At 45.9% G+C, this 19,725-nt stretch overlaps 1 protein-coding gene across 2 annotated transcripts in view; it reads right to left on the reverse strand.

Moving 5' to 3' along the window:
• CDAN1 (codanin 1) overlaps positions 1 to 12,667 on the reverse strand; it is an 80,580-nt gene extending 67,913 nt beyond the window's left edge. For both annotated transcript variants that reach the window (XM_068251957.1, XM_068251956.1), the window contains exons 1-2: positions 12,579 to 12,667; positions 5,346 to 6,025 (exon numbers count right to left, since the gene is read on the reverse strand). In XM_068251957.1, coding sequence (XP_068108058.1) covers positions 5,346 to 6,025; positions 12,579 to 12,659 — 761 coding nt within the window. In that variant the 5' untranslated portion in view covers positions 12,660 to 12,667. The remainder of the gene's footprint in view (positions 1 to 5,345; positions 6,026 to 12,578) is intronic.
• Positions 12,668 to 19,725: the final 7,058 nt, after the last annotated feature.

Below are 19,725 nucleotides of genomic sequence, written 5' to 3' on the forward strand. Positions count from 1 at the left end.
CACACCCTCAGAATGCCCTCAGACCCCAGCCCTGATCACCTCGCCAGTGCATTGCTTGCATCTATTCCCCCCTTTAATCACACCTTGAGACACCCATCAATCACCTCCTGTCACCCCCTAGCATACCTACCCATCAGATCAGGCCCCAATTTGCCCCGTGTGGGCTCCTGATCACTCGGCCAAACCCTCAGATCCCCCTCAGACCCCCTTCCGATCACCTCCCCAGTGCATTGATTGCATCTATTTTCCCCTCTAACCACCCCCTGAGACACCCATCAATCACCTCCTGTCACCCCCCTAGCACTCCTATCCATCAGATCAGGCCCAATACAACCTGTCATCTAAAAGGCCACAATGCTTATGACCGGTTCCACAAAATTCGCCCCCTCATAGACCACCTGTCATCAAAATTTGCAGATGCTTATACCCCTGAACAGTCATTTTGAGACATTTGGTTTCCAGACTACTCACGGTTTTGGGCCTGTAAAATGCCAGGGCGGTATAGGAACCCCACAAGTGACCCCATTTTAGAAAAAAAGACACCCCAATGTATTCTGTTAGGTGTATGACGAGTTCATAGAAGATTTTATTTTTTGTCAAAAGTTAGCGGAAATTAATTTTTATTGGTTTTTTTTCACAAAGTGTCATTTTTCACTAACTTGTGACAAAAAATAAAATCTTCTATGAACTCGCCATACACCTAACGGAATACCTTGGGGTGTCTTCTTTCTAAAATGGGGTCACTTGTGGGGTTCCTATACTGCCCTGGCATTTTAGGGGCCCTAAACCGCAAGGAGTAGTCTAGAAAACAAATGCTTCAAAATGACCTGTGAATAGGACGTTGGGCCCCTTAGCGCACCTAGGCTGCAAAAAAGTGTCACACATGTGGTACCGCCGTACTCAGGAAAAGTAGTATAATGTGTTTTGGGGTGTATTTTTACACATACCCATGCTGGGTGGGAGAAATTTCTATGTAAATGGACAATTGTGTGTAAAAAAAAAATCAAACAATTGTCATTTACAGAGATATTTCTCCCACTTAGCATGGGTATGTGTAAAAATACACCCCAAAACGCATTATACTACTTCTCCTGAGTACGGCGGTACCACATGTGTGGCACTTTTTTACACCCTAAGTACGCTAAGGGGCCCAAAGTCCAATGAGTACCTTTAGGATTTCACAGGTCATTTTGCGACATTTGGTTTCAAGACTACTCCTCACGGTTTAGGGCCCCTAAAATGCCAGGGCAGTATAGGAACCCCACAAATGACCCCATTCTAGAAAGAAGACACCCAAAGGTATTCCGTACGGAGTATGGTGAGTTCATAGAAGATTTTATTTTTTGTCACAAGTTAGCGGAAAATGACACTTTGTGAAAAAAAACTATTAAAATCAATTTCCGCTAACTTGTGACAAAAAAAATAAAAACTTCTATTAACTCACCATACTCCTAACGGAATACCTTGGGGTGTCTTCTTTCTAAAATGGGGTCATTAGTGGGGTTCCTATACTGCCCTGGCATTTTAGGGGCCCTAAACCGTGAGGAGTAGTCTTGAAACAAAAATGACCTGTGAAATCCTGAAGGTACTCATTGGACTTTGGGCCCCTTAGTGCAGTTAGGGTGCAAAAAAGTGCCACACATGTGGTATCGCCGTACTCGGGAGAAGTAGTACAATGTGTTTTAGGGTGTATTTTTACACATACCCATGCTGGGTGGGAGAAATACCTCTGTAAATGACAATCTTTTGATTTTTTTTTACACACAATTGTCCATTTACAGAGGTATTTCTCCCACCCAGCATGGGTATGTGTAAAAATACACCCCAAAACACATTGTACTACTTCTCCCGAGTATGGCGATACCACATGTGTGGCACTTTTTTGCACCCTAACTGCGCTAAAGGGCCCAAAGTCCAATGAGTACCTTTAGGATTTCACAGGTCATTTTGAGAAATTTCGTTTCAAGACTACTCCTCACGGTTTAGGGCCCCTAAAATGCCAGGGCAGTATAGGAACCCCACAAATGACCCCATTTTAGAAAGAAGACACCCCAAGGTATTCCGTTAGGAGTATGGGGAGTTCATAGAAGATTTTATTTTTTGTCAAAAGTTAGCGGAAATTGATTTTAATTGTGTTTTTTCACAAAGTGTCATTTTCCGCTAACTTTTGACAAAAAATAAAATCTTCTATGAACTCACCATACTCCTAACGGAATACCTTGGGGTGTCTTCTTTCTAAAATGGGGTCATTTGTGGGGTTCCTATACTGCCCTGGCATTTTAGGGGCCCTAAACCGTGAGGAGTAGTCTTGAAACGAAATTTCTCAAAATGACCTGTGAAATCCTAAAGGTACTCATTGGACTTTGGGCCCTTTAGCGCAGTTAGGGTGCAAAAAAGTGCCACACATGTGGTATCGCCGTACTCAGGAGAAGTAGTATAATGTGTTTTGTGATGTATTTTTACACATAGCCATGCTGAGTGGGAGAAATATCTCTGTAAATGGACAATTGTGTGTAAAAAAAATTAACAAATTGTCATTTACAGAGATATTTCTCCCACCCAGCATGGGTATGTGTAAAAATACACCCCAAAACACATTATACTACTTCTCCTGAGTACGGCAATACCACGTGTGGCACTTTTTTGCAGCCTAACTGCGCTAAGGGGTCCAAAGTCCAATGAGCACCTTTAGGCTTTACAGGGGTGCTTACAATTTAGCACCCCCCAAAATGTCAGGACAGTAAACACACCCCACAAATGACCCCATTTTGGAAAGTAGACCCTTCAAGGTATTCAGAGAGGGGCATGGTGAGTCCGTGGCAGATTTCATTTTTTTTTGTCGCAAGTTAGAAGAAATGGAAACTTTTTTTTTTTTTTTTTTTTCCTCACAAAGTGTCATTTTCCGCTTACTTGTGACAAAAAATAATATCTTCTATGAACTCACTATGCCTCTCAGTGAATACTTTGGGATGTCTTCTTTCCAAAATGGGGTCATTTGGGGGGTATTTATACTATCCTGGAATTCTAGCCCCTCATGAAACATGACAGGGGGTCAGAAAAGTCAGAGATGCTTGAAAATAGGAAAATTCACTTTTTGCACCATAGTTTGTAAACGCTATAACTTTTACCCAAACCAATAAATATACACTTGAATGGGTTTTTTTTAATCAAAAACATGTTTGTCCACATTTTTCGCGCTGCATGTATACAGAAATTTTACTTTATTTGAAAAATGTCAGCACAGAAAGTTAAAAAAATCATTTTTTTTGCCAAAATTCATGTCTTTTTTGATGAATATAATAAAAAGTAAAAATCGCAGGAGCAATCAAATAGCACCAAAAGAAAGCTTTATTAGTGACAAGAAAAGGAGCCAAAATTCATTTAGGTGGTAGGTTGTATGAGCGAGCAATAAACCGTGAAAGCTGCAGTGGTCTGAATGGAAAAAAAGTGGCCGGTCCTTGAGGGGTAGAAAGCCCTAGGTCCTCAAGTGGTTAATAGTTCATTTTTGTTTCCATAGCTCTTTATGGACAGCTGGTTAGGAGAACAATATAGTGGAAGTTTAAAGCAGACCTGCAATCTGAACTTCCTGAGTTTACAAATGAGATCTCTGCCATGCAGGCAGGTGACACAGTTGAGGGATCAATTATAACTTGTAAATAGTCACAGATGAGAGGTATTTAGAGAGGCTAAACGCTCTAAACACATACAGGGCGCATTTCTCTGTTTTCCTTCAGTCATGTGCAAAAGTTCAGGTCTACTTTAAAAGTATTTAACTGAAAAAAAGATTTAAAAGGATGGCAATATGCTCATGTGTGGCGACCCTAAGGCAAGGGTCACACTTGAAGTGTGTGTTTTCTGCACAGAAAAACGCATTTAATCTCCCTGTTCAAAGTACTGCATTTTGCTATTTTTGTTTGTTTTATTTTTGCTATCTGAGCTTTACTCAAAAACTTGTTTCTGATTAAAAGAAAAAAAAATAAAATAAAGGAAATCTTAGTAAATCAGCCTTTATTGTTCCAACCATTGTGCTGAAATCATGGATGGGGTCTGCTAAAATAATTCCTGTGCATGTATCACTGCTGTGTTGGTTTGTATACTTTTTTTTGTATTTATTTTTTAAGCCATGCCATTTGATGTTCAATAAACTTTTAATGGTTAAAAAAAATAATAATAATAATACCTGTGCATGTATATACAAAGTACAAGATACTTCACAGGACCACAACGCCATCTAACTCCAGAGGAATCAGCTGGTAGGACCTGGAATAACAGCCCTGTGAACAAAGACTGTACTGCAGATACTAGCAAAGTGTACCTACAGTAAAAAAAAAGAAAAAGTCGGAGCCTAGATTGCTCTGTGTTACGATCGGTTCATATCTGCTATCAGATCACGAGCGGCCAGTGAGAGCGGACAGTGTAGTGTGTGCTCTGATGCGGTCTGGCTGGAGCCCGGGGCAGGTACAATACCACCGTAGGCTATATGAGGAACACATCTGCCTGCCCGGGATTATCAGATGCCACAGAAGTGCTGCCCGCTAACCGCAACAATGAGGCAGACTGACAAGTGTTTATGGCACCTATTTCTAAAATAGGATTCATTCACTGTAGGTATTGTGATGAGTGAAGAATGGACAAAAAAAAGAGCTCAAGTGGGAACACAGCCTTAATTATACAGGACTGGGAGGGAGCAGGTCTCGGGGATAAATACTTACCTGATCTGACATACTTCACCCAGGCAGGTGATCGCTTCAGGGATGGCGCGTCCCCTAAGTCCCGATTACGTCGGAGAAGATAAGCATTTAACTCTGAGATACCCTCATCCTGCAGCATCAACACAGAGCCGGCCATAACAGGCTCTCTCTAAATATCAGAAGTACTTTTTAAATATTATCAACTGAATCAATGTCACTGTATGTTTATAAATCAGCATTGGTGAGAAGGGCTTCAACTGGATGAACCCCATGCAGAGGTAGAAAAAAAACACTATCTAAAACAAAGATAAGGTTCACAATTAAGTTCCCGAAAACAATGCTGTTTTCTCCAAACGATTTTTCATTTGTAATGCTGACTCAGGTATGGAGATCACATGTGGTGATATTTTTTTCCACAGATATTTTTGTTCCCGCATGCGAGTACTGAATTTAAAGGTGAGCTATCCCACTGATTAAAATGGACGTGACAGTCCATTTTAATCAGTGGGATAGCTCACCTTTAAATTCAGTACTCGCATGCTCATGCAATTCTGCATCTGGGGAAACCACATGCAATCACCTCAAGCGTGGCCCCATCTAAGAGAATGTGGAAAAGTAACATCTAAAGCTCAAAGAAAGGAGAAGTGTCTTTACCTTGTGGATTCAGTTGTGGTTCCCATAGGAGGGAATTCTTCCATATTGTTTATGTTAAGCTGGGACACCGGTGGACTGGTAGCATTTACACAAGCTTGGTGTTTCTTGTTCACACTCCACATACCGCTCTCTTCATTTTCTGCAGATTTCCTGCTTAGATCTTTTGATATGTGGCGGCCTGAGTTGTTTTTCTTACGGCTGCGCCGAGTAGTCTGATTTTCTGGCGTAAACACTAAGAACTGGCCAAGATTTGGTTTCTGCGCAGATCGCTTTTCACCATGGTGAACTGAAGGGCTGAAGCTTGAATTAGGACTTGAGTGAGCTAACACTCTGCTGTCCGTCAGATTGGCTCTGGAGATAAAAGAGGAGTCACTGGTTGCAGAATGTGGAGATGCATAACAGTTATCTGAAGCAAATGAGCTGCTAGGGGACTGTGAAAAAAGCTGAACTCTGCTCCCGCGATGGCCAGAAGAGTGGACTGGTCTCTTCTCTGGTATGGTCCTTTGGATGTTGGAGAGAACAGTTTTTGGAACAGTCTTGGCATTGGGTGTTTTTGCTGGAGTTGAGGGTCCATTACTGAGAACTTGACTGGTCTGTTCTCGCAAAAAGTTCAACAGGAAGGGAACAAAGTCTTTCCGAAGAAAGTCAAGTGAAGCAAGGCAGGAATCAGCTGGTCTCTCCTGGCAACAAACATATAGACAAATCAGAAAGGACTCACATAATTATTTACGTGAAATACAACACTGGATGCAAAATCCAAAAATAATTAGCAAGCCAAAACAAAGTACAAAATGCTAAGAGCTATACTTGAAACTGGAGAGGTCAATATTCTAGCCAATCTTGGAAGATCTGTGAACAAGTCTATGCACTGACTAATTGCTATAACAAAATTAGTTAGCAGCATCAAAAGTATCTGGTCAGGAGCCCAAACACTAGCCACATCCTGCACTATGGACCATCACTGCTATTGGCAGCAGTGTTCTCAAAGATTCAGTCTGCACCCATCTACTTGGCTGTCTGAACATGAGGATCGTGCAATCCAAAAACTGAGTTTGATATTCCTTAGAATCTTCAGCTTCAGGTCATTTGAAACCATTTTAAATCTGGATTTTAGCTGCAGAAACCTTAACGCTAAAACACTCTGATTTTTTTTAAAGTGGACCTGAACTCTTGCACAGGACACAATGAAAACATAACAGAAATGCACCCTGTATGTATTTAAAGCTTTTAGCCTGTGTAATTCCCCCTTTGTGTCTATTTACTAGTTGTAATTTGATCCTTCCCCTGTGACACATGACTGATAAGCAGATGGGCAGATAAGCCCATTTGAAAGCACAGGGGCAGATAAGCCCATTTGAAAGCAGATGGGCAGATAAGCCCATTTGAAAGCACAGGCTGTAAATGTCTGCTTCCATGTATCAGGAAGTAGAAACTGTGCAGATTTATTTTAGGATTTGTATCAGCTGTAACAAAGACATGTTTTTTTGTTTAAAGGTTATTATGCTGTTGTGTGGCCTCTTTCACATCCATCAACACGTGCAGGAGCAGTTACCTGCACGCGTTATATGCCCTGCGGCGTGTTATCGGGAATCAGGGGTGCGACGCAATCAGCGGCAGTAGCTATTAATTGAACTCGGCGGAAAACGCTGGCTCCCGGCGGATCGACACTGCCGGGTGTGTCGAACCGTAACGCACAGAACCGCTGCGTCAGGTGTGAAAGGTGAAACGAAAGTCTATGGACTTTCATTTTACCTTGGTTAACGCAAAGAATTGCCTTTGCATTGAAATGCACGAAAAGGGCACTGGTGTGAAAGAACCCTTAGAGCAGAAGAGTTCTGAGTTCAGGTCCACCTTAAGTTACACACATGGCTATCTTACAACTATCTCTCAGTTGGGAGGTGCACACATTGCTCCCTTATACTACCTGGGGTGGGTGGGGACACCAATGGGAGCCCAACATCATGGCTCTAATTAGTGATTGTATGGAACCTTGGTACTTAAAGAGAAACCATAACCAAAAATTGAACTTCATCCCAATCAGTAGCTGATACCCCCTTCTGATAAGAAATCATTCCTTTTCATAAACGGATCATCAGGGGGCTCAGTAAGGCTGATATTGTGGTAAAACCCCTCCCACAGGAAATTGTGAGGACCATGATCCTGGCAGTTTCCTGTCTGTGAACCTCGCTACATTGTGGGAAATTGCTGTTTACACCTGTTTCCATCTGCCAAAAAGCAAGCAGCAGCTACTTCCAGTGACATTACCTGCTAGCAGTAATAATGTCACCATGTGACAAATGTCAGAATGTAAATCAGGGAGAGGAAAGATTTTAAAATGGGAAAACACTGTCTAAATCATTTATACATAATTATTGTAAAAATTAAGCACTTGTATGAAATTTTCACTGGAGTTCCTCTTTAATACAACTGTACTGCCCTTATATCTCTGAAACTACACGTCAACGTGTGTAGTATGGGTCCTTATACCTACTGGTCCTCTTGCTTGGATGGGCTTTACTCAGATGCAGCACTCTGCTCCTTGTTCACAGCAACAGGAGCCAGGGAGAGGTTAGGATGTGGAGGAGAAAGGAAGAAGTGCTGGCTAGACATGCAAGTCTCCTCTAAGGCCCGGTTCACATTAGCGTTCGCTATCCGGATTTTCCGGATCTGATCCGGACCGCATACTGTACAAACGGAACGTACGTTCCGCATAGCAATGCAAAGGCTATGCGGACGTTCACATACGTACGTTCCGTACAGTACGGAGCCAAACCGGATCCGGACTCTTTTCCAACATGCGCTATTTTTTGTGTCCGGATCTCCGGCCCACGCATCCTGACCGGAGCCTGACCGGAGCCTGACAGCACCATCCGGAACACAGAAACCAATGGGAAACGGAAGGCACAGAACACACTGCCTACAAACACCTGACGTTCTACCCCACTTCCTATGCGTATCCAAGCAGCCATTTCGGATGGGGACACATGGGCCAAGCATGTCTGGAGTGGAGCAGCAGTGACAGACGTGCTGGAGCTGTTTGGCAGAATGTCGGAGGTGGAGGTGAGGCCTACAGCGGAGGAACCTGATTGTACACGTGCACCAGGTGCACCTTCTGCTGACCCGAACATTTTTTTATGTATATTTAACTATTTTTTGCCCACGGATCCGGATGGCAGCCTGATGCATGCCTGAATCTACAAACGGACCGGATCCGGATCGGAACCGTACGGTTCTGATCAGGATCCGATCAGGATCCGGTCCGTTTACTTGCCAAAACGCAAGTGTGAACGGGGCCTAACAGACTAGTACTGATGTGACAGGACACATGTAAGGTAAGAGTGGAGTGCTATGACCTGGCCGACCTTCAGTACCCCTAAGACAGTAATACACAGTCCTTCAAGATGGGTCAGCAGCCCCAAAGAAATGGCACTCTAAAGTGAACCTGAAATGACAAAAAGTTCCCCTATGGGGTCCTTACCTCAGGAGGGGAAAGCCTCTGGATCCTAAAGAGGCTTCCCCCACCCTCCCAGCAGAGGCAATCCAGCGGTGGGACCCCCAAAAGTCGGCTTGTTGCCGTTGTGCACTGGCACACTAGCAGCTTTCTGCTCGAGCTCCAGCAGAAAAAATCCAAGCACAATCGGTTTCACTATACCGTGCAGGCTCGAGCTGTCTGCACCTGCGCAGTAGAGCAGACCCAATCAGGCTCGGCTATTTTCGCTGGAGCATGAGTGGAAAGCTGCTACTGCACAGGCAGGCTGCTAGCAGGGGAGTTGCTAGCCCCAAAGATCAGTGGGGCATGCCCCTTATCTATTCTGGGGTGCCCCAGATGTCCCCCAGGCAAAGTAGAGGCACCACAACAGCACGCCACTACACAGCACTCAGCGCGCCCCATAGAGGCACCATAGCACCCAGCATGGCACCACAGCACACAATGGGGGGTATGCTGGTTACTATGATGCCTCTATGAGGGGATATTGGGTGCTGTGATGCATTTAAAGCCGCATCTACATGCGTAGATGCGGCGGCGATGTTCCTCATCAATCGAGCCGCCGATGCGGCTCGAATGATAAGATCCGACAGGACGGATCTCCCCACTGCCGATTCCATGCTCGCTTCCCGCGAGGGGACAATGGCAGGGAATCGAGCGGAAGATAAGCGGCGCCGGCGGGGAATTGAATCTGGCGCACGCGCGTGGACGCGGAAGAGGCGATCCGCCGGATCGGAGCCTCATCTACCCGTGTAGATGAGGCTTTAGGGGGCATGTGGGGGGCTGTGCTTGTTCTATGGGGGGGGGGGGGGGAGCATGCTAGAAGTTGTGGTCCCTCAATGGAAGGTCCATGGAAGCATGGGAGGGGATCCACTAGAAGGTCAAGGAATGATATGGAGACCCTGCCAGACAACCTGGCAGCAAGCCAGCTCACCCAGCATAAAGCCAAACTGGCCAGCACAGAAGCCTGGTAATTCAACCTAATTATGTTTAAGCGACACTGCCTATTTGTGATATGCTGCATTTTTTTTTATTTTATTTTTTTAAATTAAGAGATGGGGGCGTCAGCCAACATTTTGCTGAGCTGGCCTACTTAGACTGCTGTTAAGTTAATGCAATTTTGGCACCAATGACCACACCCACATTGTGTCGTATGGCCACACCAATTTTTTGCTAAAGTGCCCCGGATTTCTTAGGAACCCAGCAACGCCCCTGGCTGCTAGTATTACCAGTTGTTGGCGATTACCGGATCGAGCTAGCTCAGCAGGATGGGGGAAGATCCAGATGCTCCCGAGGTAAGCATCAGTTTTTCTATTTTTATAAACTTACAGATTCACTTTATAACACACTCTGCCTCACCTACAGGCAAAGCACAAATGAATGTGTAGCGCGCCACTGTGAAAAAAATGGGTGATGATGATGAGAGGTCATAGGAGGAGCCAAATGTACATGAACCTAGCAGCAGTGGCTCCCTTTTCCTGTAGAAAAAAATAAGGCTCTAAGTACCATATAAAGATACTATGAGATGTAACAAAATAGACATTTTCCACAGTATACACTTCTTAGGATTGTATTTAAAGGAAACCAAGTAAAAAAACAAAACAAAGTTTAACTTACGTAGGGCATCTTGCAGCCCACCCATCATTCTGTTCCCACGCTGTCCTTCCACAACCCTCTATCCAGCAGCAGCGACCCCTGAATACGGGCTGGCCACACACCTTTGTTTTGACAGGGCCAGTTCAAGTAACAATTGGGCCCTAGGGCAAAATTAGCCTGGGGGCCCCCCCAACAGTCACCTCCCGACCAAAAAGCGTCAGAGGCCCTTTGTTGCAGCCAAATTTTCCCCCTGGGCCCAAGAGCTGGCTGCTGACCCTCCCCCAATCACCTCCCAACTTAAAGGACTTACGAGCCCAAATAGGTAAAAAAAAAGAGAAGTACATTAATCACTTTTAAATGCACGGAGGACGCCATCCGCGCCCTGCGTGCAGTTCTGCCGGGTCCCCGCAGTGTGATAGCCCCCCCCCCCTCTGGCCGCTCCCGACCCCACGGACGGGGTCGGGCTCCCCTTCCACTCCTAAGATGGCCGCCGGTGCTGGCCGCGGCTGCGCAGTCCGCATACACGTTAGTGTGGCTGCGCAGCTCTAGGGCCTCCCCCCTCGATCCACGCTACTGTGGGGTCGTAAGTCCTTTAACAGACTCTGCAGAGTCCCTGGGGAGCAACAGTTAAGATGGGGGAGGGACACCTTGGGGGCCCCTACAGGCTCTGGGCAGAGCAGTGCTTTTCAGCGCTGCTAGATTTGGGCGCCGCCAGAACCGCCATAGACTATAAAGGGATTCAGTCTATAGCGGTGCTCAGTGAGTAACGTCGGCACCGTCAGAAGACGGAGCCGAGGTTGCTTAAAAATCATAATAATTCGGCTTCCAGCAATCGCTGGAGGCCGAATTATTTCATTCCCCCACTATCCATGGCGGCCTGGAGGGGGAATAGTAATTAATTCGGCCCGGACTTGTGCAGAAGCAGGATCAGCCATATACCGCTGTATCCGGCGCCCAAGTCTACCGGCGCCGATTTCAAATGTACTCGCTCTGGGGCCCTGGGGCAATTGCCCATTTTTTCCTATGGTAGCTCCGGCCCCGTGTTTTGACCCCGTGCACGGCAGCATTCTGCACATGCATAGTACAGGAAATTTACTACTGCGCATGCGTAGAACGCTCCTGGCAACAGGAGTGTGATCAGGATGCGCGCTCCTTGGGGCTACGCATGCACAGTAGCCTCCCACTGTCCACAACCGGCCAGCTTTCAGGGGGTCGCCACTGCTTGCTGGAGGGTCACAGAAGGACTGCACAGGATGACTGTAGGGGACTCACTGCAAGAAGCCTTTATAGGCTTTAGCACTTTTAAAAGAAATATCCCAACAAAATTATGCAGCATGTCCCACCAAAACATTATTCAACAGCGTGTGCGTCAGACATAATTTGCAGTGTTTCTCTCAAAAAACATAATTAGGTAGAGTGTCAGCCCCAGACTGTTAGTCCACGTTCATAGGTATGAGTTGCAAAGCAATGGTTACTTTGTAACACAGCTTACCGCACTGAAATGCACCACCTATGGAACATTCACAGTGCAGCAGGCGCGCTGCGGTATAACGGGTGGCAGTATAGTAACTCACTGCCTGCAGCTAGTTAGCAGTACAAGTTAAACATACTTTTGACTGTATGCGTCACTGTACCTAACACATTGCGAGCATTATGCTAGGTACACACGACACAATTTCCTGACAGATTTACTGTCGGATTCTTTCTGACAGGTCCGTTCACCTCTATGGAAAATTGATTTTCTGATCGATTTTCCATAGAAGTGAATGGAAAATTGATCAGAAATCAGATCAGACCTGTTGAAATAATCAATCTGACAGTAAATCTGTCAAAAAATTGTACTGTGTGTACCTAGCTACCTGGTGCATTCCTGCTGTCACAGGGCATTTTACTGTCTTGCTCTACTCATTGGGGGGCTGTTTTACAGGGGGGCTTCCAGTTCTTAGTTGCACCCCTTTAGCCTAGTGGTCTCATGGCCCCATCCCACTCAGAATATCCTCTTGGTCTATTGGCTCCCCCAGTTTTCCCTCAACCTCCCAAAGTACTACCTGGTTAGTCTACTGAACCCCCCCAAATATCATTTCCCAACTGTATACCCTGGGGACCCCGTTCCTATGAAGAGACGCTTCAGCTGCTATGACACGATATACCTCGGCCGGGTCAATCAGCCAGCGCAACACTGCGTCCACCGTGACCCGCTCCTGCAGCAACACTTCCAAAGCCGCCGCCATTCTTAGCTCTGCGCGCCAACCACAGGGGCCGTGACGTCATGGCCGGGGCGGAGCACGGGAAGAGGCGGTGTTACTAACACGTGGAAGAAAGATCCATACACTAGTCGTGTTGTTCTACGTTGGAGCTGATGCAGCGGTACACAGACCTCCAGCGCTGTCATCCGGGTCCTCTGTTATTGACGTGATCAAGCTAGGACTTGGATGATAGCGCTATAAACTGGGATGCTGAAATGACGGCACACCGTGACGGTAGAGCGGCTCTAGGGCAGCACGATCGCACAGCAGAGCTGCGATCAGTGCTAGTGTTGTCCGGATCATGAACGATTCGGATCTTTGATCCGAATCTATTTTATGAGTCGATCATCCGAATCATCAAAATGAACGATTCGAATCGCAAAAGGGGCGGGGCCAGGAGCGACACGCCCCCTCTCAGCGGGCAGCGGGGTCCTGGAAGCAGGGATCGCTCTGTTGGATGGGAGGCAGCCTTGCAGGGAGACAGGTAGATGGGAGAGAGTGGACATGGGTGCCACTGCCAGATATGTGTAGAGCACACATACTGGCTGCAATGTGCTGCCCATTATAGGCTGGCTGTTCCGTAGTGCTGCACAGTGAACACATTGGAAGCTTTTGGCTCAGCACAGCTCAGTAACTTTGCAGACAGTGTGATTGAAAGGCAATATAATCCTCCTGCACTCGGCACTAAACAGCTGCACTTATCTTCTGGGAATGCTTTCTTTCACTGTGCGACCTTTTCTTTCAAAGTGTACAGATGAACATATAGGTGAAATATATGACATAAAGTATATGATTGCAGCATGTGGGTATTACGTGCAAACATTTCTGCTCTCTGCTCGTCCCTCCTCCCTTCTCTGTCCACTCCCTGCCCTCTGTCCATTCTTCTCCCCTTCTGTGTGTCCACCCCCCTCCCCTTCTCCTGTCCACAGACCTGTCCTGCTGTTCATTTCACCCCCGAATGCTTCCGGTAGTAAAATGATCCGAGATTCGGATCAAAGATCCGGATCTCTTCAATGATCCGATTCGAATCATCCGGATCATTGAAAAGATCCGAACTTCCCATCTCTAATCAGTGCTGCAAGCGGCACAGTGGTCCCTCCCTACTAGCAAGTATGGGGTCAGTAGAGGCTATGGTCGCGGAGAGCCTTGGGCGGAAATGTGACGGGCTGGGGCGCATAGTTATATTGCTGCCGAATGCTGCCAGGGGTAATGCCCATAAGCATCCAAGGGGTGAGCTGTAACAATTGCTCAGAGGATCCCTCATTAAATTGCCGCTAGAACACCGATATTCTGCCTGGATGGATCCTGATAGTTCCGAGCCGACGTGTCCTTATAGCTAGCTCGATACGCCGAAGGTCAACTCAGTGAGGAGTATAGAGTGGAACTGATCTCTTCATCTCTGCTCTAAAAGATATGTAACAGGGTTATACCTTTAAAAAAAATTATTTGCTCAGCTGATATAATTCTGCAAAGTGTCTACTTCCTGCTTTCATGGAAGTAAACATTGTTAACCCTGTGCTTTCAAATTTAGGTAGTCAGCGGACACAGGAGAGATCAAATTACAACTTGCAATTAGACGCAGATGAGAAGGCATTAGACACAGGGCTGTGGAGTCGGGCAATTTTGGGTGCCTGGAGTCGGAGTCGGGAAAAAATGCTCCGACTCCTAATGAATTTGTAACTGTAATTAAAATAGAAAATATGATAAAATGTTCTATTTCTCAGATAATAGTCATTAAAAATAATGTATATATACAGTAATAGCTGTGCTTAGTCCACAAAAATGAAATAAACCAATCAAAATGAGTTACTTGTGCTGCTTCAATAAAGCAGTCCCCGTATTTTTAAGGTCAGATATACATATCTGATTGTAATTGTATATATGATGTGTACACAGGAATCTCTTATATATACTAAATAACATTATGCTGTAAGAATTAAGCCTGATGTGTAGCTGTGTCACTAATAGAGATGGTCAATGAGATGGAAATAATTCTGCATTGATGCTGATTTATGCAAATGTACTCTTTGCTGATGAAATCAAATAATTTGATATGTTGTTAAAATTTGGTTTGGTGACTACAAATTAAAGGGTAACTGAGACGGATGAAAAGTAAAGTTTTATACATACCTGGGGCTTCCTCCAGCCCCCTTCAGGCTAATCAGTCCCTCGCTGTCCTCCACCACCCGGATCTTCTGCTATGAGTCCTGGTAATTCAGCCAGTCAGTGCTGTCCGGCCGCATGCCGCTCCCACAGCCAGGAACATTCTGCACCTGCGCAATAGTGCTGCACAGGTGTAGTATGCTCCTGGCGGCGGAGTGTGTGCATGCGCACTACACCCGACTGGTTCAAGTACCTGGATTCATAGCAGAAGATCCAGGTGGTGGAGGAGGACAACGAAGGACTGATTATCCTGAAGGCGGCTGGAGGAAGCCCCAGGTATGTATAAAACTTTAATTTCATCTGTCTCAGGTTTACTTTGTTACACAGTAGTACTATACTCTACATATGCACTCCCCACAGAACTGCAGGGAATCCACTGAGAATGCTGTGCACATTGAACACAGAGGTGTTGTCTGTTTACAATCTCCTCATTCCCCTGCAGAGTACCTGCACATCATTCTTACATGTACCCACACTTACATTGCCTAGGGCCTGATAGATGTTCTTTGTTCCGGTTTGTACCTTTTACAAGTACTCTTACCAAGGACTAGTTTTAGTCTAAAGGGAATAAATATAGTAGTCTACATATCCTTCTCACTTCAGTTGTCTTGTAAAATTCCTAAGCGTTGGCAGTTAAGAGACGAATTTCATGTTACATACTTTTAATCAACAAAATTGTAATATGCAAATTAGAGGAGTCGGAGTCGAGGAGTCGGAGTCGGTGGAATCCTAAACTGAGGAGTCGGAGTCGGTGGATTTTTGGACCGACTCCACAGCCCTGATTAGACAGGCTAAACGCTCTAAACACATACAGGGTGCATTTTTCTGTTTTCCTTCTGTCCTATGCAAGCGTTTAGGTCCACTTTAACCTACTGAGCATTACGCTGCTCAGGAGGTTTTGCAGCCTCAGAGTTCCCCACTACAAAACTAATAGATCGCATGCCTGTGTAGGGAAAAATTTTGCTACCCATCATATTTTGTAGTGTTGTCCGGATCATGTACGATTCGGATCTCTCTTTTGTGAGTCGAATCATCAAAATGAGTGATTCGGGTCGCAAAAGGGGCAGGGCCATGAGCGACACGCCCCCTCTCAGCGGGCAGCAGGGTCCTGGAAGCAGAGCAGAGATAGATCGCTCTGTTGAAGGGGAGGCAGGGACAGGTAGATGAGAGAGGAGACATGGGTGCCACTGCCAGATATGTGTAGAGCACACATACTGGCTGCAATGTGCTGCTCATTACAGGCTGTCTGTTCCATAGTTGTGCACAGTGAACACATTGGAAGCTTTTGGCTCAGCACAGCTCAGTAACTTTGCAGGCAATATGATCCTCCTGCACTGCTCTAAACAGCTGCACTTCACTTTTGGGGAATGCTTTATTTCACTGTGCAACATTTGCATTCAGAGTATACAGATAAACATATACCCCCTTTCCCTGAAAATAAGCCCTAGCTGGAATTTTGAGCATGCTTGAAATATAAGCCCTATCCCGAAAATAAGCCCTAGCAGAAGTTAAAGAGGAGGAAGAGGCAGCCAGTAAGTGGGGACACAGTGGTGCTGTGCCAATTGGGCACTGATCCTGTCATCCCAACACACAGTAAGGTTATCAGCTGTGTGCAGGGAAGACAGGGCAGGTGCCTGATCAGTACAGTAGCATACTTTCAAATCCAGGAAAAGCACAGTACAAAGGAACAGGAAATGTTCTGCTAAGAGACACTGCCTAGTAGAAATATAAAACCCCCTAAAAATAAGCCCTAGCATATGTTTTAGAGCAAAAATTAATATAAGACACTGTCTTATTTTCGGGGAAAGACGGTAGGTGAAATATATGTAAAGCATATGATTGCAGCATGTGAGTATTGTGTGCAAACAAACATTTTTGCTGACTAATTAAAAACCGGTACTTATCCGTTTGCCGGGCGCATCCGGCAGGTGGCGCTAATTACTATTCCCCCTCCAGGCCGACATGGATAGTAGGGAAAGATGTAACTCTGGTGGAGTTTTGTCGCCACCTGCCGGATGCGCCCGGCTAACGGATAAGTACCTAAAAACCTTCTGTATTGGTTTTTAATTAGCCTCTTTTCTTCTTTTAGGCTTCTTGCACACCAAGACGTTGCATTAGGTGCCACGTTAAGGTCGCATAACGTGCACCTAACACAACGTATGGTGCTGCAAGAGCCGACGGTAGAGTGAGCCGCGTTAGGCGGCTCGAGTCCTATAATGTCTCCCAGAGTGGCGCTGATTGGCCAGCGGGACCACGTGATGCGGAGCGAGACACTCCGCATCACGTGGTCCCGCCGGCCAATCAGCTGCCGCCAGTGCAGTGAATATTAAGTAGCCATGTGCGCGGCTACTGTAGCTGGCTCTCCCCGCCTCCTCTCCGCCCCCCACTGCGCATGTGCAAACAGTCTAACGCGGCTATAGCCGCTCCAACGCCGTAGCATGCTGCACTTTGCACCGAACGTGCAGCATTACATGTAACGCAACATGGGCTGTGTGAACAGCCCACTTGTGTTACATTGCTGTGCGTTGGGGGAGCGTTACAGGCGCACTAACGTGCGCCTGTAACGTCTTGGTGTGTAAGCAGCCTTAGTTCTTGCTTCTCTCTTCTACTTTAAATTTTGATACAAAAATCTCCTGGCTGCCGTTTCCCGTCACTAGCCACCGCTTTAGCTCACCTGAAATCGGCCTCTGCATGCCAGGACTGCCCCTTTACACTGTTTATGTTTTGGGGTGTTTTTTTTTTTTTTTTACACTGGAGCAATGGCAAAAGCATCTCCACAGCTCATGCCGGGGATGCCCCTTGGTCCTTTAGTTGGATCAATGGGTAGCCCAAGCTGGAGCTATGAAGAAGTGTTAGGAGAAGCAGTGGAGAGTGGCAGAGCCTGGCATGCTGCTGTGGAAGTCAGGTGAATGGCAGGAAGCGTTGTGGGTCCTGTACCACAGCACAAAGCCTCTCACCATTGCACAGAAGCAATGCTTAGCCAAATAGCTACTATTAGCTACTAGTGTTGCTCTTTATCCTCAAGCCAGCAATCTGATTTGCCAGTAACCTTTATGCGATGCCCAGGTGATAAGTAGCTTGCATGCTGCAAGCCACTTATCACTCCAAATAGGATCTGGCCCAAAAGTGTTTTAAAATCCAGTCCAGCGGAGGGATCGACCACCACAATGAACGCCAATACAGCGGCAGCGGGCTCACACACCTACCTTACGATCACTGAAGTAAAAAAAAAAAATGTATTATTAAGGTGGTTTCCCTGCATGCAGAATCACACCAGATGTGACAGCCCAGGTTAATCAATGTGCTCGTTCACTTCTAAATTAACCTAAGTGTCTCTCACATGTGAGGAAAAACGACTGACTGCCTGCAGCATACTATTGCACATCCTGTGCAATTCCTATTGCCACCAGTCAGCTGGTTCTCCACAAATTATTATTATTTATATAGCCCCAACATTTTCCGCAGTGCTTTACACGCAGAGGAGCTCACAATGACGTGCTAACCTACCCTAAGCCATTGCACACATGTACAAGGTGTGTGTTTGAGGATTATTTGCTGTATTGACATTTATTGTGGTTTTTGATTTCACCTCTTATATAATAGTTTTCTCCATTTTTTTTTTTTGTAGTAAAGTGTGATCCAAGTCATTAGACTTTAAAACAAATACTAAAAGTAGATGAAGAAAACCTAAATAATAATCAAGCAATATATCTGGTCGTACTCTTTAGTAAAGCTACCCATACACTACGTCAATTTCCCAGCGATATACAGCAGATTCGATCACTGTGAAATCGGCGATAACGCAAATGTTGACCGATCGATCGATTTCCATCCAAAATCGATTGATTCAGTCCTGGCGGGAACTTTTGCTCAATCGAGTGCGAGTTGGGAGTGCGTCGTTTTCGGTGATCGACCGACGCAGCATAGCGGCAGTGATACATTACCTGTCCGCCCTCGCAAGTCCCCGGTCTGTGCTGACACTTTCTCCGGCTGGCCTGTCTCCTCATTACTTCCTGTCTCCTCCTGTGACAAGCCGAAGTTTAAACAGTAGAGCGCCCTCTACTGTTTGTGCTTCCGCTCATCACAGGACGGGACAGGAAGCGAAGAGGAGACAGGTCAGCCGGAGAAAGTGTCAGCATGGACCGGGGACTCGCACCAGCGGACAGGTAATGGATCACTGTTGACCGGGGAGCACATGGGGCAGCAAGCAGGCGGCAGCTCCACAGGTCGTGAATCGATTTCAAGGTGAAATCGATTCAAAATCTCTGTGCAGTTAGGGGCAGCCAATAGATCCCTCTTCGATCAGAGAGGGATCCATCTGTTGGTCAATCTGGATTTCGGATGGAAATCGATCGATCGGACATTTGCGTTATTGATTTCACAGCAGATTCAATCACAGTCATCAAATCTGCTGTATATCGGGTGGAAATTTACGCAGTGTATGGGTAGCTTTAGACTAGTTTTCCAAAACACTCACCTCTGCCGGCAAAATAGCCTATGCATCGAACTGCCTACATGCATTGACAAATGCATAGGCAGGAGGGTTAGGGAACGGATGGTAAAGTCAATGGGATGTAGGTTAGTTCGATGATGTAGGCTATTTCTTCAGAGCACCACCACGTCCTTCCAGTAACTGGAACTATGAGCAGGTAAAGGGAGCAACTGTGATTGATAGGACTGCTTCTGTGTTACCTTGCTCATAGTTCCACTGACTGAAAGTGGCAGCGCAAGTTACCATGAGAGAGGCATAAAAGTCACTGGCTTTGCATCACATTCACATCTCAGATTACAGAAGTGGTGGACCAGTGACCATCAGAAGCCATACTGGAAAGAGGAGTATTTTTTTCTGTTTAAGCTTAGCTTTATTCCATCTCGTGAATACAGTTCA

The sequence above is a fragment of the Hyperolius riggenbachi genome, chromosome 9, assembly GCF_040937935.1.
Source record: "Hyperolius riggenbachi isolate aHypRig1 chromosome 9, aHypRig1.pri, whole genome shotgun sequence".
Classification (NCBI taxonomy): Eukaryota; Metazoa; Chordata; class Amphibia; order Anura; family Hyperoliidae; genus Hyperolius; species Hyperolius riggenbachi.